At 34.0% G+C, this 24,807-nt stretch overlaps 1 protein-coding gene across 1 annotated transcript in view; it reads left to right on the top strand.

The window, feature by feature from the left end:
* The window catches only part of LOC145279599 (uncharacterized), a 1,226,395-nt gene that overhangs the window by 58,304 nt on the left and 1,143,284 nt on the right, over nucleotides 1-24,807 (top strand). Inside the window, exon 2 of the mRNA XM_080130763.1 lies at nucleotides 14,185-17,774. Coding sequence (XP_079986889.1) covers nucleotides 14,623-17,774 — 3,152 coding nt within the window. The 5' untranslated portion in view covers nucleotides 14,185-14,622. The remainder of the gene's footprint in view (nucleotides 1-14,184; nucleotides 17,775-24,807) is intronic.

Here is a 24,807-nt window from a genome sequence, read left to right on the forward strand (position 1 = left end):
GAGCCCCTGCATATGTCCCTATATATATGCATGTGTGTATGTGTGTGTGCCTGCATACGTATGCGGATGTATGTGAGTGTGTATGTGCATACATGTATGTATATATATATGTGTGTGCATGTATATGCATGTGTGTGATTGTGTGTGCGTGTGTGTGTGTATATCATCTCCTACCTATTCTCCATCTTACTTAAGTGTGTGTGCGTGTACTTATGTTTGACTGATTAAGTACATGTACGCATGCGTGTTTTGATTTGGAAAGACAAAAAAAAATTAGCCATTATGTGTGTGATATGTTAGTGGGTGGATGTGTGTGAGTACGTATGTGGGTGTGTAGGTGAGCATATATATATATATATATATATATATATATATATATATATATATATATATATATATATATATATATATGCTCCTACATATATCTCTGTGTATATGCGTGGGTATATGTTTATAAACCTGCGTGCTTGCGTATGCGAGTGTATATGTTTATGTACATGCATATATATGTATGTGTGTGTAATTGTGTGACCGAGTGTGCTATAACAGGGAGAAAGAAAGTCATAAAAAACATATAAACCTTCACCAAATTGACCAAAAGTCACCCTTTGAACTTAACTCTGACTGGAAACTACCAACACTTACTGTTGAGGACAGAATGTATGAGACCACATAACTCTGAAAAACACATTTAGTATCAGCAGATGTAAAAATAACATTTCAAACTACCATTAAAAAAAAACTTTTTAAGAAAATATCTGAAGAGAGCGAAACAAAGCTTGAAACGCGTTATAAAAATATTTTAAAATAAAAATATGATAAAAGGCTTAAAAACACACAACTGTTGATGGCTACACTCTTTTAAATATACATTTTTTTCTCTCGTTAGAACTACACAATCATCACTTTAAATATATATATATATATATATATATATATATATATATATATATATATATAGTCATTGAGATATCCAGATGCAAAAACGTAATTGTATTGCAACATTAAGATTTTTCCCCAATCTCTCACTTCGAGTGTGCAGTTGAGGTTGCGCAGAGGCAACAGGATTTTGTCGTTACAACCGTTCAAACGAGAGTCGCCAATCTGATAGGCCCTGAACTGGCATCTAAGCTTCAACCTCTGTCCCATCGACGAATGTTGCATCCCTCTGGCTGTTCTACAAGTATTTTAATGGTGACTACTCTGGCGAACTGCAGACACTTGTGCCCCCACGACGAAGACACCCTCGACAAACCCGACAGGCAGCTAAATCCCACCCGCACACAGTAGAGATCCCTAGATGTAAAAGATCTTTCTACTCCAGTAGTTTCTGCCCCAGAACCGCTAGACTCTGGAATTCCATTCCAGATTCCTGCTTCCCCAACTGCATTGACATGCAGAAGTTCAAGTGTAACGTGAACCGACATCTTGCTGCCCAAATCCCAACATAATGCCCCAGTAGTTGTTGCCCCTGATAGTAGTCCCCTACACCAAAGTGGCAATTTGCCTTGTTTGGGGTGAAAATGTAATTTTTAAAAAACCGACACGAATCACTAACACGCAGACAAAATTCATAGCGTCAAAAACTGATGTACGAATGGAATAGCCGCAGCAAAGAGTAGTTTTACACATATGACCAGAAAGTTTTACACATATGACCAGAAAGTTTTACACATATGACCAGAAAACACATTAAGTTATGGAAATTAGTACACGTGATTTCGTTTAAAATCTGTAATAATGTGATCAACAATGAGCAGTAAAGAATCTTTTAAATTTCGAACAAGCATAATGTCGCTTGCTATAGCTTTACTGTCTGAACTCAACACTAAACACCACAAGAAACACGCAATAATTATTCAATACGGGCGAAAGACACACAGATGTTTTGATATAGATTTCGTTTTAAAAAATTGGCAAAGCCAAACCATATCTTAACCCTACTATAGTAATAAAAAATAATGCTCTGAGTTTGGACCTGTCTTCTTCAAACTCCATAACAAATTCCTTTCAGAATTATGCATACCTGTTAACCGGGAAATTGCCTGTTGAACATGGTTTTACTGTGTTTCGAATATAGACTCCAAGTTCGTGCATATGTGTGGCTGAATCCTTAGGGCAAAGTTGGAGATAACAAGGCATATTTAAGTGGTTAGCGCTAAGATATCTTCGTACTTGTCCACCATTCTTATTACTTGAGTGGACATTGGTTTTAGCTTTTCCCTAAACTCTTTAACCTCTTTTTGTTTGCGTTTAAACAAAATATTTTATGCAAATCTCTTTGTGACGTTTTTATTTTCTACTCACTTTTTAATTCTTGCTTCATTATTTCTCGACAAATTTTCCAATTATAAAAGTTATTCTTTTTCGTTTCTTCCTTGATTTGCTGTTGCAATTCATTTGATAATCTTTGATTTCGTCTCTCATACGTAAATTAAAAGATCTACTCATTTAATGCGTTCCACGAACACTAAATGCGTGGTAGAATGCAGTTTAAATCCTACTGTGTTCAGCATTTCCTAGCTTTTGTAAAAGTAGACAGACTTTATTCGCATCAATTCAATTCTCGCAATCGACGTTGAAAAATCTCCTAAAGAATGTGTCGAACGTTTAGTCTCGATTAGGAATCTAGACAATCGTCTCTATGTTGTTCCATATCAAGTTTGTGAAGACCTTCTGTTACTTCCCGTGCTTAATTTATTGATCAAACTCCTGGTTGTTTTGTAGATGTTCTTTCATATTTCTAGTTTGAGAACCTGCTGTAACGTAATTCATGTTGTTGAATTACCTTTGTTTTTGTTTTGACGTTGTAACATCCGTTGTTTTGCCGTTCTTGTTGCTCTTGAAAAATGGCTTCTTAAGCTTTTTGCTGTCTTTCTACAGCTTGCTTATGTTGTTAGTTTTGTTATTTAACATTGGAAAAATATTTTTTAAGTTGTCCGTCTTATAGACTTTATCTTTTTCAAGAATAAAATTAATCGAGAAAAGAAAACACTCTCATATATTAGGTCGTTGTAGGTTGAAAGAGTTTACGCTTTTTCTTAAACAAAAAGAAAAGCTATTTAATTGGAGATAAATATGTTTACCGTTTGATTTTCTTTAGTTTTAACTGGAAATATTTTCCAATAGTTTCGTGAACATTTTTTCAGTTTCTGACAAAACGATTTTTCTTTTTTATTCGTTGTTAGTTGAAAGATTTTTAAGAGATTGCCATAAGTTGAAAAGTATTCGGATTGTTGCGAATTCTTTTCCGTTGTCCGATAGTTTTGGTATGTAATTACTTGCATCATTTTATCAAATTTCATTGGTTGCTTGAACCGAATATTTTTGTTCGTGATCATTTTCAAATTTGAGTTATGTGTCGTCAAGTTATTGTGAGTATCCTCTTTGTAAATTCGAGTTTCTCTGTGGCCCGGAAGAGACACTAAGGAAAACGCGGACATGGTTATCGGTTAGAAAAGGTAATCTATATTGAAACAAAACAGAGCATACAGAGAGCAGAAGAAGAAAATGTATTACAAAAGTATATATATCACGGTATTTACTTCTCCCCCATCGGGAGAATGTGTAGTACAAGCTCGGAAGGTGAAGAAAATGTTCAGCGCCCAAAGAACAATCTTGTCCTGAGAACACAAGTATGAGTAGCCCTGTCTGCATTCTCCGATTATGGCGGTTCAAACAACAAGCGATAAACTTGCTCCTCTCGAAAGCCGGGAAGCAATGCCTGGTGAACATCGTACGGATACCTAGAACATTTGCATAAGGTCATCGAAATAGCCCAGTTTGTGTCGGAGTTATTGTCGAGGTCAGAACTTCAACTTCCTTATATAAAGTGCACATGCCACACCGAGAGTCAGTACCTCTCGATTATTTTATACAGTTCAGACAAGTCCATATCTTGTGAATGGGTGAATCACCACAACAATTCGCTATTGATTATTACATTGCGCTCTATTGAATAGTACTGATTCAAAAGTTTTTTAAATGATTTGTGTTCCATCAGCTAAAATCGAAATCAAAACATTTAACACTCTAGCGTTATTTGCTTCCATCTGAGCAAATGACAGCATAATATCAAAACGTTTAAAATTAACCCAATTTAATGTATAACTGCATATTTGTGCATGCGTAGGGGCACACTTTAAGTACACCTGCGCCTGCAAAGTTCCAACTGTTTTCATTTTTACCTTTTAGCCGCTATTTTTGCCAGATAAAAACAAAATCGAATATGTTCCACAGTTTATATGAGGTCACTTAATAACAATTGACCTGGAATGAAAAATGCAAGCCTTGTTAATGCATGCAATAACTACACGAGAAAGAAAATGTGATAATACAAAATATTACATTAGTGGTCGTTTCTGTTGGTCATGTTATTACATTTTTCATTAATTCGTTATTCTTCTTTGTGTGTGTTTTTTTGTGTAAATATAAAATTGATATTTTTATTAACCAAATAGAAATACTAATATGCATGATTGTTCAAAAATACGAGAGTAAACTTAGTATGTAACGTAGTGTTTCTATTTACTTTATTTTATTGTAAGATGTACGTAGCATCTATATATTAATACCGTACATTTAATGTTTGTAGAATGTTATTAACTTTCATCCTACTATTTAATAGATAGGATTACTCGATTACCCAAAATCCAAAGTAAAAATTTAAAAATATTAAATTAAAAAAATGTGTTGTTTTAGGGAGGGCATGAAACTTAAATCTGCTTTGTTGGTCTTCTGGCTAGGACACAAAGTTTAGTGTCTTTTCGTTCTAAATATGGCATAATGATATTGTGGAGTTTCCGTTCGCGCCGGGCGTCCATACCATGGATATATCTCATAGACTCCTATAAGGATATATGAGATATTCATAATAACCAGATATGTTCTGACCCAGTTTTAACAAAAGGGCTACAATAATATTTCGGGGTCTCCATTCACAGAAACAATATATAACATATGAAACATGCCGTTGTGGAATTCTCACAGGTTCCGCTAGTTTATATTATTATTGATTTCTTTGAAATTTTCCATGCAATGATTTGGAGTGTGTATTAAACTTTTTTTTTTTTTTTTTTATTCAATTTTCACCCCAAACAAGGCACAGTGCCACTTTGAAGCAGGGGGCTACTATTAGGGAATTAATTAGCGGGGTCATTATGAAGGGAGAAGAGTAGAAAGATGTTTGTTAACATTACACTTGAACTTCTGCATATCATTGCAGTTGGGAAAGCAGAATCCCGGAAGGGAGTTCCAAAGACCCGCAGTTCTGGGGAAGAAACTATTGGAGTAAAAGGCTTTCTTGCACCTAGGGATCTCCACTGTAAAGGGATGAGACTTAGTAGCTTGTCGGGTTTGTCGGGGGTAGTTACGTCGGGGAGGTACAAGTGTTTGCAGTTCGTCAGAGCATTCACCATTAAAGTATTTGTAGAACAGGCAGAGGGATGCAACATCTCGTCGATGGGACAGAGGTTGAAGCCCAGATGACAGTTCAGGACCTATCAGGTTTGCGACTCTTTTTTGAACCCTGTCCAGGAGCGAGAGACAAGCAGCAGATGCACCAGCCCAGATGTGACAACAGTACTCCATACATGGGCGAATGGTTGCCTTATAGAGGTATAGGATACTGGCAGGCGTAAGTAGTTTTCTAGCACGGTAGAGGGAGCCAACCTTCCTTGCAGCAGCCTTGGCAATGCTCTCAATGTATCTATTCCAGTTCATATTCCCTGTAAACGTTAGGCCGAGGAGTTTAAAAGAAGTACTTTCAGGCAATGTGTTCTTGGCCATTGCTATTGGTGGTAGAGAAGGTTTCTTGTAGTTATTGAAGGAAACAAGCTTAGTCTTAGCAGCATTGAATGAGACCAACCATTTTTGTCCCCATTCCACTACGGATTGGAGGTCATCCTCTAGTGTTTCTGCCATTTTCTTGGATATGTGTTCATTTGTTTTCCCCTCATATCTGTTATAGAGAGTGGTGTCATCGGCAAATATACCCATCTCCGAAACAATATTATCAGGGAGGTCGTTTATGAATATCAGGAACAATAGAGGTCCAAGGATAGACCCCTGAGGCACTCCCGCATTTATGTCATATTGTTTGGATGTACGTCCGTCGAGGACAACTTTGATTTTTCTATTACTTAAGAAGGATTTAATTACGTTATGAATTCTTCCAGTGATTCCATATGATCTAATTTTCCTTAGAAGACCATCGTGCCATACCCTGTCAAAAGCCTTAGATATATCAAGGGCCACCGCTCTACCCTCCCCTGTTTTATCCAATGAACGGTATATACGTTCAGAAACTACAGTTAAGATATCTGCTGTTGAACGGGCTTGCCTGAATCCATATTGTTTGTCAGTCAAGAGTTTAGCAGCTGTTAGGTGCTGGACTAGGGCTTTATTAACTAAGGACTCAAATATTTTGGCGAAAAGCGGGAGGAGGCTAATGGGGCGATAATTTAGTGGGTCAGTTCTTTCACCAGAATTCTTGAAGACTGGTACCACAGAGGCGGTTTTCCAGCAGTCGGGAAAACAAGATTCGTTAAGGCATTTATTGTAAAGTTTGGACAGAACTGGAGCAACCTCGGCAGAGCATTTTTTTAATAGCACAGCCGGGATGAGATCTGGTCCACATGCTTTAGAGGTGTCTAGGTTTTTTATAATAGCATGTACCTGAGAAGGGGTGATTTTCAAGTCGTCAAGTGTGGCGTCTGTTCGCAGAGGAAAATCAGGGAGTGAGTGGTGTACCGAGTTCAGTGTGGAGTTTGAGGCAAACCGACTGGCAAGCAGATTAGCCTTGTCAGTTGCCGTGCAAGCAACCTCATGATTGTTTGTTAGTGGGGGAATAATTGACTGTCCATTATTAACTACGCTGTTGTAGATTTTCCAAAAATCCCGGGTTCCTAATTTCTGTGCTTCGATGCGCTTTCTGGTGGTTTCAGAGTAATCTGACTTAGCTGTGTCTATCACTCTCTTACAATTATTTCTAGCTTCTATAAACTTCTGTTTATTTGAGCTGGACTTATATCGGTTGAATCTGCGGAACGCATGCTGCCTTTGACAAATGGCAGCTGCACAAGCAGAAGTAAACCATTGGGGGGAGTGGGGCTTGCTATAGTATTTCCGTGCGGGAACATGTGCTTCAATAGCAGTTTTGAACCATTCAGTTGTCTCATTTGCACACTGTTCCGCTGGAAGAGTAAAGATATTTTGCCATGGGGCATCTCTGATGAGCTCCCTGATGGCTTCCCAATCAGCCTTTTTGTAATACCTCGTTGTTTTGAGTAGTGGGTCTTCAGTTTTAGGGCGAGAATTTAGGCTGATTTCTACCATTATCACAGCGTGATCAGCATTCCCGAGTGGGCTATGGGCATTTGTTGTACAGTCATTGGGAACTGTTGTCAGAAAGAGATCTAGAAGTGAGGCATGTTGGTCGTGCTGGTCTGGGAAACGTGTCGGAAATGTAACCATCTGAGATAGGGAATGAGATATAGAGAAGCTATATGTGGCGCTACCAGCTACGTCTGTGTGATTTACGTTAAAACATATAGAAATCATCAATGTTTTTTATTAAAACTATATTTTTCAACGGGATATCGTTATTCACTACCATTGAAATCGATTGCATATATGAATTTGATTTTATAATAAAATAACGTCCACCGCGTAAATAATCCTAGAAAATAATTTTGACTATTAAAGATTTTACAATAAAGCCATTAGGACATAAGGAGTTACAAACATTCAAACTTTTTTAAAGATATAAATGTATAGCGCTTATCAATCTGACGCAACCTAAAATGTATTGGATTATGTGAATTATTCTATCGACTATTATCAGCTTGGATTTGATTCTAACTTAAATTCAATAAAATATTCTGCTTGTTCTCTTCTTAGTTCGTACGTTACGTTTTGAATAAGGTTAAATACAGTTTTCGAAAGCCTAACTGTTTAAAATAGGCGAAATTTGCGATTTTTTCCTTTTAAAAGGTCAATCTGGAAACCCTGGACAAGCATATGATGGTGACCTCATTTTGATGTAGCCTACTTTTCAGAAAATCATTATAATAATATGTTTTTTTGCTTTTGTTCTATTACATTTTCGCCCCAAACAAGGCACATGCCACTTTGTTGTAGGGAGCTACTATCAGGGACACAAGCATCAGGGGTACTGTGTAGGAAGTTGGGCAGCAAGATGTCGTTCACGTTGCACTTGAACTTTTGCATGTCAGTACTAAATATAGATAGCTGTAAATCTAAGTACAGACCGTGGTTAGTAAGTATCTACCTGGTTAAGAACAAACAAGTGCATGCCTTAAGGGTAGAAATGAATGGATGTTTAGTGATCATGACTTTCAATCGGTCAGCATGCGAAGGTTAAGGGCTGAAAACTAAGGAACTCAATCCAAGTCCTGTGTAATGCATGCGTATTAGTGGCAGCTTGGGGACTAGGGCAGATTGTTAGTTTTCAAGAGAGGGTTAAACTTACAGAAAACAGTAGAATTAATTATTAGAATTTTGAGTGTCAAGTAAAGTTTAGTTAGAAGAAGAAAAAACATTTTTTTTTAATTTAACATGCAAATCAGACATAGGCAGTCGTCTTGGAGATAAAGTATATATATTGGATATGCATAGAATCCAGCAGGTGTTCGTACCGCAATGAGAGAAAACTATTTATGTATGTTGCGTCGGGATTCATAGTAAAATACAGTCAGTTTGATCAGGCTCAGTAAAAGTCCTAGCGACGTAGCTATGGTCACTGCGTTTAAATTACAAATATACTTGAAAGTAAAACAATGTTCAGCGATTTGATATAGCTAGCAGAGAAGCAGCATTTCAATACAAGCGAACTTATAGTAATAGATCTTAAGTATACTACTTAGTCCTAGCTTCTTATATAGGAGAAAATAATTCCTGGTTTGTGGAACATTCTGGAATTTTGCCTAGCCTTTTTATCGCTAGTTTACTTGAATATATCATGGGTGCGCAGTGTTTAAGTGGGGGAGGGGTGACAATTTTCATCTTAGTTTGCAAGACAAAAATAAACAAAAATATGCATAACTAAAACAAATAGAAAAACAAAATTAAGTTCAGGTGTTTTGTTTTGTCAAACTCTAAACTGTTTTCGTCTAACTCAATTAACACAATTTCAACACAATTTCAAACGAAACCCTTTAATCCACAAATATAGTATACTCTAGTTATATATGGTTTACATAGGAAAAAGATTAAAAGTGGATCTTTTACCATTTTTTTCCTTGTAATAAAAATCACGCAACTGCTAGGCGAACCGTTAGGTTCTAGATCTTCCGCTTTTCCGTTTTAATGAACACCGTCATATTTATTTTATCCTTTTAAGTTTTAAAGAACAAGAGGTTTTAAATGGAATGTCCAGTTAAATTGTTAATTCTTTTAAAATATTTTATAAATAAAATTTGGTTGGAAAATCTATTCACATTCTTAGAAAGAATGCTCAATAAAAATATCGGTTAGAGGATTAACAAGTAGGTTAAATTCCTTTGTAAAACAAAGAGAATGGGAAATTTCCTGGTGGTCAGTAATGGTTTCAAAACGTGAAAATTGCGCATGTTTGAAACACGTGAGTTGTGGTCACGTTGACCAGACATACGTGACGTCATGGCAGAAATGATTTCTCAACATAGGAAAGGGTTCGAAGAGTTAACGAGGAGAAGAGAATCAGATTCAAATCAGAGAATCAAAGAAGCAGAGAGGATCAGACCGTTTCTCATTTAGAGTCAGAGCACCCTCTATGAAGCGGGAGGCTTAGAAGGAACCATGTAACAACTTGAAGTACAGAATCATTTCCGACCGGTAACACACACATACACACACACAAACACACACACACACACACACACACACACACATATATATATATATATATATATATATATATATATATATATATATATATATATATATATATATATATGTATATCTTACGACGTTGGGCAGACCGCTTCGATCATTATGGATCTTATCAGGCAAGAAAATTAAAAATTAAAAAGGTTTAAGAGCATTGTTAATTTTAGAAAGGAAAAATATAGTGTTCCATGTTTCGTTATATATATATATATATATATATATATATATATATATATATATATATAATGATTCTCGAAAGGATGAAACACTAGTGTTATTAGGTATTTAATAATTATTATAGTAAATAATTATGTTTCTTATCGTTGAGCACTTTCAGTTGTAATAAAGTCGGTCACTTTAGATCTTATTTGCAGATCATAAGATAATGATTAGATCATTCTGACAGAGGTTAAAAACATTTTTAAAAATAAATGTTTACATTTCAACACTATTTCTCGCGGTTAACGGTGGTCTAATTGATCGGGTCCTTGCTAATGAAGCCAGATATGTTTTCTGTTGCCGGGTTCGGATCTATCGACCGGTGTTAATCGTGACAACCTTCACTGGTTATTCTCGAAAGTATGAAATACTAGTGCCTGTAAGTATTTAATAATTATTATAGTAAATTATTATGTCAGCCCCTTTAAGAAACGCGTATCTTATCGTTTAGCACTTTCAGTTGAAACAAAAGTGGTCATTTTAGCTCTTATCCGCGAATTATCATATAATGATTAGGTCATTCTGACAGACGTGAAGAAACATTTTAAAACTAAATGTTTCAATTATTATAGTAAATAATTATATATATGTACTAGCAAAAGTACCCGTCGTTGACTGGGTTCAAAAACAGCCTACAGAAAATGGACTCTGATTTATGAAAGTATGATAGGTTATGAAAAGGAAGGGTTGTAAAAAGATAGCTTCGAATTTGGGGGTATCAAAACCAAAGCAAAATATGATGAAAGTAAAAATAAAATAGATAAACCCCATAATTTATTTTACCATACCTGTTCACACTAAAACACTTATCACAATATTCTGTGGATCTATATTAAAAAACCTTGTTAAATTTTGTGACATATTTCCATTCTATGGAGGTCAGGTGCGAACGAACACCTCATAATTTTATTATACTATATTTTTTCAAACTGAAACATAACTATCAAAGTATACTTACGCAGATAGATATGAAAAGTCTTTATAAAAGTTTGTGCCTATTTCCATTCTATAGAGGCCAGACCCCACAATTTTATTATACCATCCTATTTAAGTTAAAACATACTTGTCAAAGTATTATTATGTACATCTATATCAAAAAACTTTTAAATGTTTTTTTTCTTTTAATGTATAATTTTTTTATTTCCATACTTTGTAGACCAGGCGCGAACGCAGACCCCACAATTTTAATGAACCACCGTTCTGCCAGATCAAACATACCCATTCCTGTGTCTCGATACATCTTCTATCATTATTTGTTATCAGTTTTTCTTTTAAATAGTCAACAATATAGGAGCCTATTCGTGACCAGAGACACACACACACACATACACACACATTCAGCTTTATATTATAGATATAGTATGTACTATATATGTATATATACATATATATACATATATATATAGTAAGTTAGAAAATATATGTGGCAACTTACTACTTAGCTACATTCATACACATACACAAATATATATATATATATATATATATATATATATATATATATATATATATATATGCAACTGGGGACCGCTTGTGAATTTCATACTCCCATAAAACTTCCTCCTTCTGAGGAAGCCGGTTAAACCCTGAATATATACATATATACATGTGTGTGCAGTCAGCACCAACCCTATTCAGGGTTTAACCGGCTTCCTCCGAAGGAGGAAGTTTCATAGGAGTATGAAATTCACAAGCGTTCCCCAGTCGCATGTATATATATATATATATATATATATATATATATATATATATATATGATGACAATAATTGACATCGTTTTCCAACGATATAGAACGGCACTGTCTTTTACTATTGTTTATAAAATATTTTATTTAGAATTATTTATAAATAAATAATTATGTGTAAATAAGTAATTATTTATAAAATATTGTTCGCAAATTTTATAAACTTCTACACCAGATATGCTTAGTAGATTTTCCTCGCCCAACATTCAGTGCTAAGTGACATTCTTCTTTCAAATTAGGCAGAAAGATTCCCGAGTTCTAACATATCACACGAAGAAGGTCGACGTTTACATCGGTAGAATTTTTGTTTTCCTTTTTTTCCTCTCTATTTTTTTTTGTTTTGTTTTGTTTTTGTTTTTTCTCTTCCCCCTTATTCTTTTCTGTTACTCTTTTCCTCTGTTTCTACTTTTTCTTCTGATTTTTTTCTCTTCTACTTAATTTTCTTCTTCGGTTTACTGTATGGAAAACTTCTAAACACTTTCTTACATGAAGCTCATGAGCGATGCCATTAGTTTATTATAGAGTTTTTCAGATAAATATTTTTCTATTGCACAGTTTAAATGCTTCAATATTCCTTTCAGTTATTTCTCCAAAGATTTTCGCAAAACATTAACACGGGTCAAAATACATGGATACGTACTATAGTTTGCACATTGCTTAATGACATCACTAGCTTTCGCAGGTTTTCAGTTTTTTTAGCGGAACCTAATTGGGCGATTTAAGTAAATATTTCGGTATTGCAAATGTGATTATTAGTTTCTTTTACATTTTAAGCAGAAACGCGTGTATTTTTTTTATATACATTCAGTTAAAATGCCGGACCGCTTTCGGATATTAGTATTTAGTAAATGCGTCATGAGGCGGAAAATGCGCTCCGGACGCTCACGAATAGCCATCGTTCATCTCTGGCAAAAGTAGTAGTGATAATTTTAAAAAAATAAATTCTGGAACCCAGAAGGTAGCTCGTTTTAATGATCCAACTCCCGTCTTAGTAGCTATTCAACTGTTGAAATAATATATATATATAGAGAGAGAGGGTTTACTTTTGGAACGACTCTCGTCTTAGGGAGAACAGAAAATGGATATTTGATTTACTTTGACAAGATTTGAACTCACACTTTCTCCCTACTTAATCCGATGGTCGTCACGTTATATGAACGACTAGCTGGACTCCCGGCGTTGCCCGGTCGCGCAATACGCTTAAGCATGATATTTTAGTATTATATTATAGAATCAATTCTCTATTAGATATTATATATTACGAGGAATAATTTTCCCGGTGGGCTGATTCGTAAATAAATTTAAATAAATAAAATATAATAATGATAATATCATTTCTCGCAATCCGGTCTTTGTTTAGAATACCACGTAAGCTGATATTTGAGTTTGACGATGAATGCCCTGGAAAAGTGACTTCTGATTAATGTTTAGTTTTAAAATGTGCAAACGAAGAAATAATTTGCGGCGATTTTAAATGGTCCTCCTCTTTTATCGTAAATTGAAATCATTATAAGAAAAAAAAAACAACTAAACTGGTGATGTACACCCAGGCTTGAAAATGGAACCATTTGATTTGTAGTGGAATGCTCTAATACTAATAGTTCCGTTTTTTTAAGAAGAAATGATTTGCTGAGAATTAAATCTTCCTTGAATTCCGAAAAATTATCTACCTTGGCTTGTGTAACGTAAAATATTCTCCCGTAAAATTAATTTTTATCTATAACAACGAAAGACTATTTTTAGTATCGGATTTTATTCGATTATCAATACTTATCGGATGAATTTCTGTACAAACCCTATCTAAGAACACTGCCAGACATATAAATTAGCTTTGTGTGAAATTTTCAAAAGATAGGTTCAGCCCTTTCGGAACAGATAAGGAAATAACAAACAAACACACACACACAGTGATTTTGATGTTATAGTATATTTTTCAGATAACGAAGGTAAAACTGTTATTTTCTGAGTCGCCTGTTTAAACGCGTGGTATGAAAAGGTTTTCAATCGTTTTATGATATTCATCATAATTCAACTGTCAATCTAACAATCTCATTAACCCTTATCCTCGAAGCGTGTTTTACCTTTACAAATGCTGACTCATTATTAATGATAATAGTAAATATATCAGTCAACGAGTGTGACATTGTCTGTTTTGAAGCAGCCACGTGTATGGTGTCTTGTTCTTTTTAAAGATGTCTCACATTTATTTATGACAAACCTGCTCTAAAACGTTTATTTCAGCTAGTGTATATATGTACATTTCTTTTCTTGAATTGAAACAAAATATTGATTAATATATTTTCTCACTGTTTCTTTCTTTTTTTTTTTTCAGTGAAAAGCTTCGCCTTGAATATCGCTTCGTTTCCATCATAAAACCAACACGTGGCCGATTCACAAACTTTATCGATCGATCGATCTATTGATGGTTTCCGTATTCTGTAAACACCGGGAACGGTTTACACACGTGCGTTTCCATGGCAACTGTGTATATTCTACGACGCAGCGAAGAGTAACGCGGTGCGTTTTTACTGCTTCGGCTCAAATCAAAAGAATGTTTTTATTATGCGATTATGCAGTATGTAAATAAAGATACCTTATTTCATAACCAGCAAAGATCTTCTTTTCAAATTAACTGAATTAAAATTGTAGGAATAGATAGGCATACTTCCAAATAATCCTGCGATACAGACACTTATTTGCGTATGTTAACTACCAGCAATGAAATTATATTTAAGTAATTCGAATTAGATTTTTGGAATTAAATATCAATATGAGTGAATCATTAAACGGATCGAATGCCGACCTTGCACTGGCTGTCACAATCGATGAATCGATTGCTTCGACCGCTATCCTATTGCCTATTTCAGCCTCAACATCGTTGATTACGCAGATGAGCTCCTCGTATTCAATGCGGCCATCGCTAGTTCGATCGGTGTCTTCCCCGTGCGTCAGAGAAACGTCACTCAGCTGCTATGATCTGACCAACGACGGGACTCATCCTATTGACAAGCCTACTCGAACAATGGGGTTATCTAATACATACCCATCGAGTAAGGATATCAAGCACCGAAATCAAGAAGAATTGGACCGTGACCACCACCACCGCCACTACTTTTGTCACTGCTACCAACACCACGCCCATCAGCGACCGCGATACAACCAATACCCAAATACCCAATGCTACTATCATCAACAGCATTATCATCATCAACATCATCATAATAACCATAATCATAAAAAAATAAGCACCAAACCCCTTTCTTCCCCTGCCCTACTCAGCCCATCTTGTTCCAATACTATTGTCCTTGCTCGCCAACGACATAGTGCGCCCCATTATCTTTATGCAAATGATCAATCGGCACGGGCGTTCCACTCAGATACTCAGGTTGAGATCGAACCTGAAATAATTGATTCCTCAGAAAATGTGATTTCAGCTGTAGGACAGTCGTTTTCCTCTCTTATTAACGCGACAAAAAATTATAGAAATGCCAGTAGTAGAAGTAGTAGTAGTAGTAGTAGTAGTTGTTGTTTTAGTAGTGGTAGTACTACTAATATTAATACTACTAACAGCATTATTATCTGTAGTGATAATAAACGGGATAAGGCTACGGATACGCATGATCTAATAGATAGATACACCGTTCAACAAAGAAACAATAACAATAAAGTTCATTATGAAAGCAGTAATAGTAGTAGTAGTAGTAGTAGTAGTGATGGTGGTGGTGGCGGTGGTTTCCATTGTTCTATTCCTGACGGAGACGTCGTTAGGGTTGAAACTTTGCCACTGGCGACCGTTCCTGTGGAGGCGGCGACGGCGGCGATAGTTTGGACGACAGCTACTGTAACGGGCGAAGCCCCCCGCGTTCCATCGGCTTTGGCAAGGATCCACGACCACTCACAGCAGGTGGTGGTCGCCCCTGACCAATACGGCCACACATCCCACCACCTAGACCACCCGAATTATTATCATCCGCATTATCATCATCACCAATCTCGCAGCTATCGTCATCACGACGACAGACAACAGCAACCACAACGAAGTAGAGACAAGGAAAGCGACACGCAACGTGGATCGGCGGCGGAGGCGCAACAGTTTGGAGTTTCTAGTAAACTGTCTGCTGCTAACCTTCCTGTTTCCGTGTTTATAAACTCGAAGTCGTTTTCTGTATCAGCTGTAAAACCGGACATTACTACTACTACTACTACTACTACTACTAATAATAATAATAATACTACTACTACATCTAATACTACTAATAATAATACTAATAATGCTACTAAAAATACTAATGTGTCGGCTGCTAATCTAAATAATATACATGTGAATGCTACAGCCCGAGAAAATAGCGCCATTTATTCAACTATTGCCTCTACTGCTTCTGTTGCAGTTTTCCCAACCATCACAAGAAGTACAGCGTGTGAGGTTGTTGACGTTTGTAGTAGTGTGCCTTCTCTTTGCAACTTCGCCTCATCATCACCGAGTGGATCCTTCAAAAGAAGCGATCCCAGCTCGACCCCGGCAGGAGCGGTAACCGTTACCGGTCCGCCGGATTGTATCATAAACCCTATTTCGGCGAGTCACGTAGGAGTTTCCTCTGTTAAGTTTGACAAACTTGTCGCATCCTGGGACCGGGAAAGAGATCTGGGGGAGGAAGCGTATCTGGCAAGGAGCCAAGCGGAAAGTGTGACGACAGAGGGCGTCGATAGCGACGGGGAGATAGAGCTAGAGGAGGGGGGGAAAGGGTTTTACGCAACCGAGGGACACGCAAACACATACCTCAGTGTCTGCCGGTGTCGAAGTAGAAAACAAGAAGGAAAAGTAAGCACAGAAAACGTGGTGGGACAGGAGAGGGGTGAAGTCGATGCATACCAAGTGGTTGTAGATAGCGTGGATATCGAAATAGAGGGGGGAGAGGAAAATAGTCACAACAAACTGGAAGAAGTTGGCAAAGTAAAAACTAGGGATATTGTGTGTGATGTGGAAAGTGTGCTTGTCTCGGATGGAGAATACCCTCCATTGAAACAAGGGGAAACCCAGGACGGGTTGAGAGCGTCATCGTCAACAACAACAACAACAATAGAAGATAATCAAAATCAGTATAAAACCAATTCTTACTATCAACAGAATCAGGATGAAGAGAATCCGGATAATGTCTTTGATAAGGCGTTATATCAAAGAGAACTAGATATTCGACAGCCGCTAAACATTCCAGAGTTGTACGAACTCGCCACATGTCAAATACATGCTAAACCCCGTGAAGAAATACAAACAACTACATTAGTTGCTCATCAACACAGAGATAGCTTTACAGGCGAAAGTACTGTAGTTAATGTTGAGTCGTTTTATATTACGCCAGAAGCCGGAACGAACAGCGTAGCGACTAGAACTACAATTATAAATGATGATGTCGAAGCGAACGAGCAGAGTGAACACAAAGTTAACTTAGAAACTGGTGGCGAGAAAGAAGACGACGACGACGAAGAAGAAGAAAGGGTAGCGATTCTTTTAACGTCTAAGGACAGAAACAGCACCGTCGCTTCCGCTCGCATCGAGCAGATCGGGGAGGATAACACGTCTCGCCAGTTCGTAGGTCTGAATTTTCGAGGTATTCCAGATGATAGTCCACCGATTTCTCCGGCTCGGGCCGAACGCAAACCGCTCAAAGTCGCGTTTGTCGGTATGGACGACGCCGAGGACGGTGGCGTTGAATGTGACGGCCAGAGAGACAATAGCAACAGTTTTAACATACGGAAAAATATGAACTGTAATCGCTATCATCAGCCACGGATGTCATTACTCGGAAAACCACTACATTTTCATGGCCACAGGAGGGATGCTAGATATCGGAAGCTCCAGGCAAGGATTTACAATTTTTTGGAAAGACCAAAGACATGGCCATCCGCCTTGTACCATGTGTTAGTGTAAGTACCGTTATTAATAAACTTGTGTGATTCTTTAAAAAGAATGTAATGCTTATGCGTATGTGCGTACAAACATATATTCGAATAAAGCTATAAAAGTATATTATTCACATCTCTGAGAGTACATATCTTCTTAATACGTCTGTATACGTATGTTTATGTGATATGTGTGTGTGTGTGTACATGTGTGCTAGATATAGTGAGCTTGATATAGTGCATGTGCAGTTGTTTATGATAAGCATATATGGTCTGTTTATGTGTGATTGTGCTTGATATAGGCATAATGAAAAAAATATATTCTAGGTTATAAATATACACATGTCGCATATTATATATTAGAATATTTACAATTCAAATTGTGGTATGTGCATATATATATATGTGTGTGTGTGTGTGTGTATGTGTGTGTATGACTGATACTGCCTGATAGTATGAATACTTATATATATATATATATATATATATGTATATTTAAGGAGACAGTAAGACAGACAGACACAGAAGGATACTTCGTTTACACATAAGAACATTCATAATGAAGGATAATTTCTTTCAAGTAAAGCATATATACATATGCATACATATTTCGGGAAGAATGAAACAATTACTTAGTTACTAGGCATTTCTCGTTGCACGTCTACATAGGTGCTGTTAATATGTTTTCATATATCTACACATATATATGTGTGTGTGTGTGTGTGTGTGTGTGTGTGTGTGTGTATGAACATATATGTTATTATTAGCAATAGTAATTATATATGTATATATATATATATATTATTTCTACATACATACATATATATATTCTCCTAGTGAGTAAAAAATGATAATAATAATAATAATAATAATAATAATAATAATAATAATAATAATAATAATTTTCATGGACCGGTTTTTTATATTAATAATATTTAATTAGAAACATTTGTGCACAACTATATATATATATATATATATATATATATATATATATATATATATATATATGTAGGTGTGTGTGTGTTTATAATATATTTGATGTAATTTCATGATAGTAAATGTGTCTTGCACAACAAATATACACTTTATATCTTTTAACAAAAAATAAAAAAGCGGGCAGACATTGTTATAAACGTGTTTGTATTTCACATGTGCTAAAACTAAAGCACTTTTTTGACACGTGAAATCATATGCCGTTTCCACAGATGCAAAATACGCCTATTGTTAGTTATCAGCAAATGTTGGTGTATTTTCAACAAGCTTCATATTGATTGCAATTGGTGTGTCCTACCGATTGTCAAGTGACAACAAGTCTCAATACTCTTCCATTCATTCACGTCTAAACTGTTTGTCCGTCTGTTTGGTTGTATGTCCCCCTTTTTCTATTCCTCCTTCGCAGTATATATGTGTGTATATATTAAAGAGTGCTCAATGGAAGACAGATCTGGCATATCGTATGTTTCTTATACAAACATTATTGGTTACATATTTAATGTTTATCGTACAAACATTATTAGTAACATATGTGCAAACATGTTTTAGTGAAATCTCTATTCAAAGAGACCACTACATCAGACAAAAAAATCAATATTGTCCCCTTTTTCTGGTATGATGAGGTGGTCTCTTTGAATTGAGATTCCACTGAAACATGTATGCACGTATGTAAACAATATTTTTTATATAATAAACAGATTATATATATATATATATATATATTAGAAAAAGGTGGTTTTATTGAAGCCTTCTTTTACTCTTCCTCTCTCTCTCTCTCTTTCTCTCTCTCTGTCTCTCTATATACATAGTTGGTGAAACATGCTCATGACTGTGTAGCAAAGTATTACTGCTTATGTAAAACAAATAAAGGGTGTATATATATATATATATATATATATATATATATATATATATATATATATATATGTCTGAAGAAACGTGTAAAATATGTAAAAATAGAAATAAAGGATGCAGTTTAAATTTGTATATGTGTGTCTCTCTCTCTCTCTCTCTCTCTATATATATATATATATATATATATATATATATATAGAGAGAGAGAGAGAGAGAGGGAGGGGCATATACATATATATATATATATATATATATATATATTTAAACTGCATCCTTTATTTTTATTTTTACATTTTTTACACGTTTCTTATATATATATATATATATATATATATATATATATATATATATATACCCTTTATTTTTTTTACATAAGCAGTAATACGTTGCTACACAGGCTACACAGTCATGGGCATGTTTTGTCCAACTTAGCTTTTGTAAAAAGCCCTGGAAAAACAGTAACCCAAGAACATATATATATATATATATATATATATAGAGAGAGAGAGAGAGAGAGAGAGAGAGACAGAGAGATAGATAGATAGATAGATAGATAGATAGATAGATAGATAGATAGATAGATAGATAGATAAATGTACAAACTTTTCTATTTCTCGATATTTCCGGCTACAGAATTATTTTGAAAAGTCCATCTCCCACTGTAAGCCGGTTTTCTACCCCAGACTCGGCTTGGTAAGATCGATGAAACACGGATACCCACAGTAGACACTAAAATGTATAGTTTTTAAATAACATATGATAAATTAAATCCAGTAACACCTACAATCGATCACCTGATGTTTTTAACTAAATTACCAGGCATATTTATGTAGATATATTTATGTAGATATATTTATGTACATAAATCAGATTGTGTAAAGATGCGTCTACGTATGTGTATGTGTATGTGTTTGGATTTCGTCAAGCAAATACTAGCTATTAAAACCTGGGTCATTTTTAGCCTCTGGATAAAACAATTTGAAGATGCGAGAAAAAGCAAATAGAAAATCAAACAATTAGTTAAAATTTAATCTATCGCCTAGATTAAATTCGGAAAGAAATCCTCAAATCTCTAGAGAAGAGTATGCTTTTTCTTTAAATCATAAATAATAATAATAATAATAATAATAATAATAATAATAATAATAATAATATCAGCGATAAATTAATGGTAAATGGTTGTTGCACTAACGCAAATACATTGGCAAACTTTAACGAAAGCAGTAGAGAGTACTATATATCTTGGAAGACGTGTTTTTACCCAAACTCCAGGAACACCGCGGATTGTTGTCAGTGAAAATCTTTAATGATTACTTGCGTGAGCACCTTTAGTGAATAATAATAATAATAATAATAATAATAATAATAATAATAATAATAATAATAATAATAATAATAATAATAAAAAACATATATCTATGAAAAATGAATAATTTAAGTAATTATTTGCTTTCATATAAAAATTTACTCTCTATAAATAGTCGCTACTGTAAACACTGGCGACGCATGTTTTTTCGTCAATTTACACTAGGATTCCATTCTCATTCATATTGGTATTAAATAAGTTCTATTGTCTGCATTTGGATTCATGACGTCCGCATGGTTAATCATCTCTATTAGTAGCACAAATTATTTTTAAAGAAATTTTTCACTCGAACATAAGTCAAGAAATTCTTATAGTTTACCGACACAATTATGTTCTAGTTTCAAAATAATAGTTAATCAGTACATTAAGCATTCAAATTGTCTTAAAATTATCGGTTCTGAACAGAGTATTCATTTTCTGTAGTCACTTATTTGTCTTACGGATCTTATTTCCCGTGGATGATAAAAAATATGTACTTTTTTAAGAAATCATATCAAAAACTTAACATAGTAATTATTATTTGCACAAATCAAAAGTAATCACCTGTGATCCAACTCATTTCCCTTTAAAACAATTTATGAAACTAATGCTAAGGATTGCCCCCGGATGTTGCTTGAGATTAACTACAGGAGTATACCTATAGTATTATGTTTTTTCATTGTTAGACACGACACGTTTTTTACAAATCGATGCTCTACAATTTTAGACTGGGGGCAGTTTCCACAGAATAATAACTCTTTTAAATAATGCAAATTTTTGTCACCATGTTACCGTTTGAAGAATTCAATGTTCTTCTAAGTTTTGAAAAGATAGATCCAAGTGTTATGGTTACAAACGGTATAATTTATGTCGTATTCTCTCCTTATTAACACAGTATCTGGCTAATTTTACTCTGGGTTTAAAATATTTTTAAATATGTCCCCGAACTTCCTCTTTAATTTGTGATTGCTATAAGGACAATTTTACACGACGTATATTAAGCACTTCTGCCAGTTTATATATGAAGAACCGCAGTAAATACACCTTTTTATTTTTATTTTTCAAAACTGTACCACGCTTATATATGTATATGTATATATATACATATGTATACATACATATATATACATATGTATACATACATATATATACATATGTATACATACATATATATATACATATATATATAAAGATATATCATCTCAAAGGAACATTGCATTACATATTGAAAAATTATATTGATTGTTACAATTAATTAAAGATTTATTCAAATCATCAATCTAATATAAGCGGATTTAATAGAAATATTAAAATCATCTGAAAAATAATAATTTAATAAAAAATTAAATAAGTTAGAACACGTCCCGCTTTCATTCATAAAAAACGTATAGTTATTACGAAGTAGTATTAATTATTAGCTATTCTTAATATAATAAAATAATTTTGTAAATTATTTACATCCACATTTTCATAAAATTCATCAAGTTGTGTTAATAATTAAAGCAGAAAGAATTAATTACATCGTGTCCATTTAAAATCGGACACAAACATTTTATAGCATTAAAAACTTCCAATAGAAAATAATTTAAACTGATTTAAAAATTATTATCTATTCTTAATATATTAAATAAGTGAAAATTTTCAAAATTGTTTACATCTATACTTTTATAAACAAGGAGTAAATTAACTTTATCACAATTAAATGAATTTTTTTGTTTCATAAGAATGTGGTTTGTTCATTAAGCAAAGCATGCCATATTGAATTTAACTTTCAAAATCCTATTAGAAATAGTAAAAGCTTGAAGAAAGACAGAATACACATTTACAAGAATTAAAATAAAGTGAAATATTCCATGAAAACGCCGGGTAGAACATTTAGTTGCTATTATAATTTCCAATAAACGCCTAGATGTTGGTACAACATTATCATTGTAACAACGTCTTCTGTATTTTACTGCTTCTCAAATCAAAGTGTTGCTGCAGAAATGTATGTATATATATATATATATATATATATATATATATATATATATATATAAATTATATATATTATAAGATTTTGTCTATATGTTGTCAGTTAGGGAAGTTGTATTTAACTTTAAGGAACCATCAATGTAACACTTGTTTTGTTTTTAAATCTCCATATATATATATATATATATATATATATATATATATAACAGCTACATGGTAAAAAGCTGATGATGTCTTTTTCATATTCAAGAATTTAAATTAAATTTCCTTGTTTTATTATTGAATTTACTTTTGTAATTGTGATTTTTTAGAAGTACTCGACTTATTAATGTTTTAATATGCGATATGTTGAACTTAGTATAGCTAGAAATTTTAATCGTATATATTAAATTTTATCATTATAATATTTTATCAAAAAGGCAAAACTTGTTTGACTGCACACACACACACACACACACACACACACATATATATATATATATATATATATATATATATATATATATATATATATATATATATATATAGCTCAATGCGTAAGAGGAAAAGAGAGAGTTCAAATCCACAAGAGGAGACTTATCTGGATAATGCCAAGCCCAACAATTATTATTGGAGCTTATACAATATATTTATATATGTATTTCTATGTATATCTATATATAAAAATATAGATATAAATACATATATTTATGCATATATATGTACGTATGTACATGAATATATATATATATATATATATATATATATGTGTGTGTGTGTGTGTGTGTGTGTGTGTGTGTGTGTGTACATATGTATAAATATTGCTTGCAATTTATTGTTGAATAGCAGCTTCTCTTTTGCATATTTTATAAGTACATTAATGGAATTGGTTCTGGTGAACTCATAGCATTTACACTCGCTCGACGTACATGCACTCGTTAAACTCGTCGACTAACAACATTTCATCCCTTCACTGTTGTTGTTGTTGTTGTTGTTGTTGTAAGTCTTTTGCTCTTATAGCAAGACTTTAGAATTTTCTGCTTCCCTAACTATACTAACCTTGAGCAGTTTAAATGTAATGTGAAAAGTCGTTTTACGTATTCCGCAGTAGTCGTGGTCTCAAATACCATCCTTTACATGTAATTTACAAAATATCTTGTTTGAAGTAAACAAGGCTTTACAAAAATAAATAAAATCTTTAATCTACTTCTGGTCAATGGACAAGAGAAGATAACTCGTGGTAGAATTGATGATTACGTTTATTTTCAATTAACTCCACGATCATTAGATTAAATCTGAAATTTATTAACCTGAAATTCATAATTGTTGTCAAAACTTAAAATCAAGTTTCCATTCATATTTCAGATTGTGGCCCAAAATCCATGCACACTTCCAAAACATAATCAAATGGGAACTATATGCAAACAAGTTCACGAAAGACTGAGCAAATTAAATTTTAAATAAAGACATTAAAACCTTATATACTTTGGTTAATACAATAAGAGACCTGCATTGCATAAAAAAGTATGGTGCTATGCCAGTAAGCACCGACTCTTTGCATCTTCCAAAACATTTTTAATAGGAGAGAAGTGTTCTATTGTTTTTTTATAAACTATACCACTTTTTACAAAATTATTATATAATATCTATATGTATTTTTGCGTTATTTCTTTTATTAATCTGAAAAAAAAAAGAAATGTCTATTAAGTATTCTTTTCTCTTTTTTTTTTTTTGTTTCCTGACTCATTGTATTTTCGTTATGGATTTTTATAGTCTTTTATATAATCCTTGACGCCATCTTTTCCCCTTCTCTCCTTTTTACACCGATTCCGTCGATATCATCTGTCGGTGCATTGTGACTGATTAGCCGTTGTCTAATTCTTTGTTCTTGATGCATGTTTTTCTTTT

The sequence above is a fragment of the Euprymna scolopes genome, chromosome 7, assembly GCF_053919585.1.
Source record: "Euprymna scolopes isolate OS-2025 chromosome 7, ASM5391958v1, whole genome shotgun sequence".
Lineage (NCBI taxonomy): Eukaryota > Metazoa > Mollusca > Cephalopoda > Sepiida > Sepiolidae > Euprymna > Euprymna scolopes.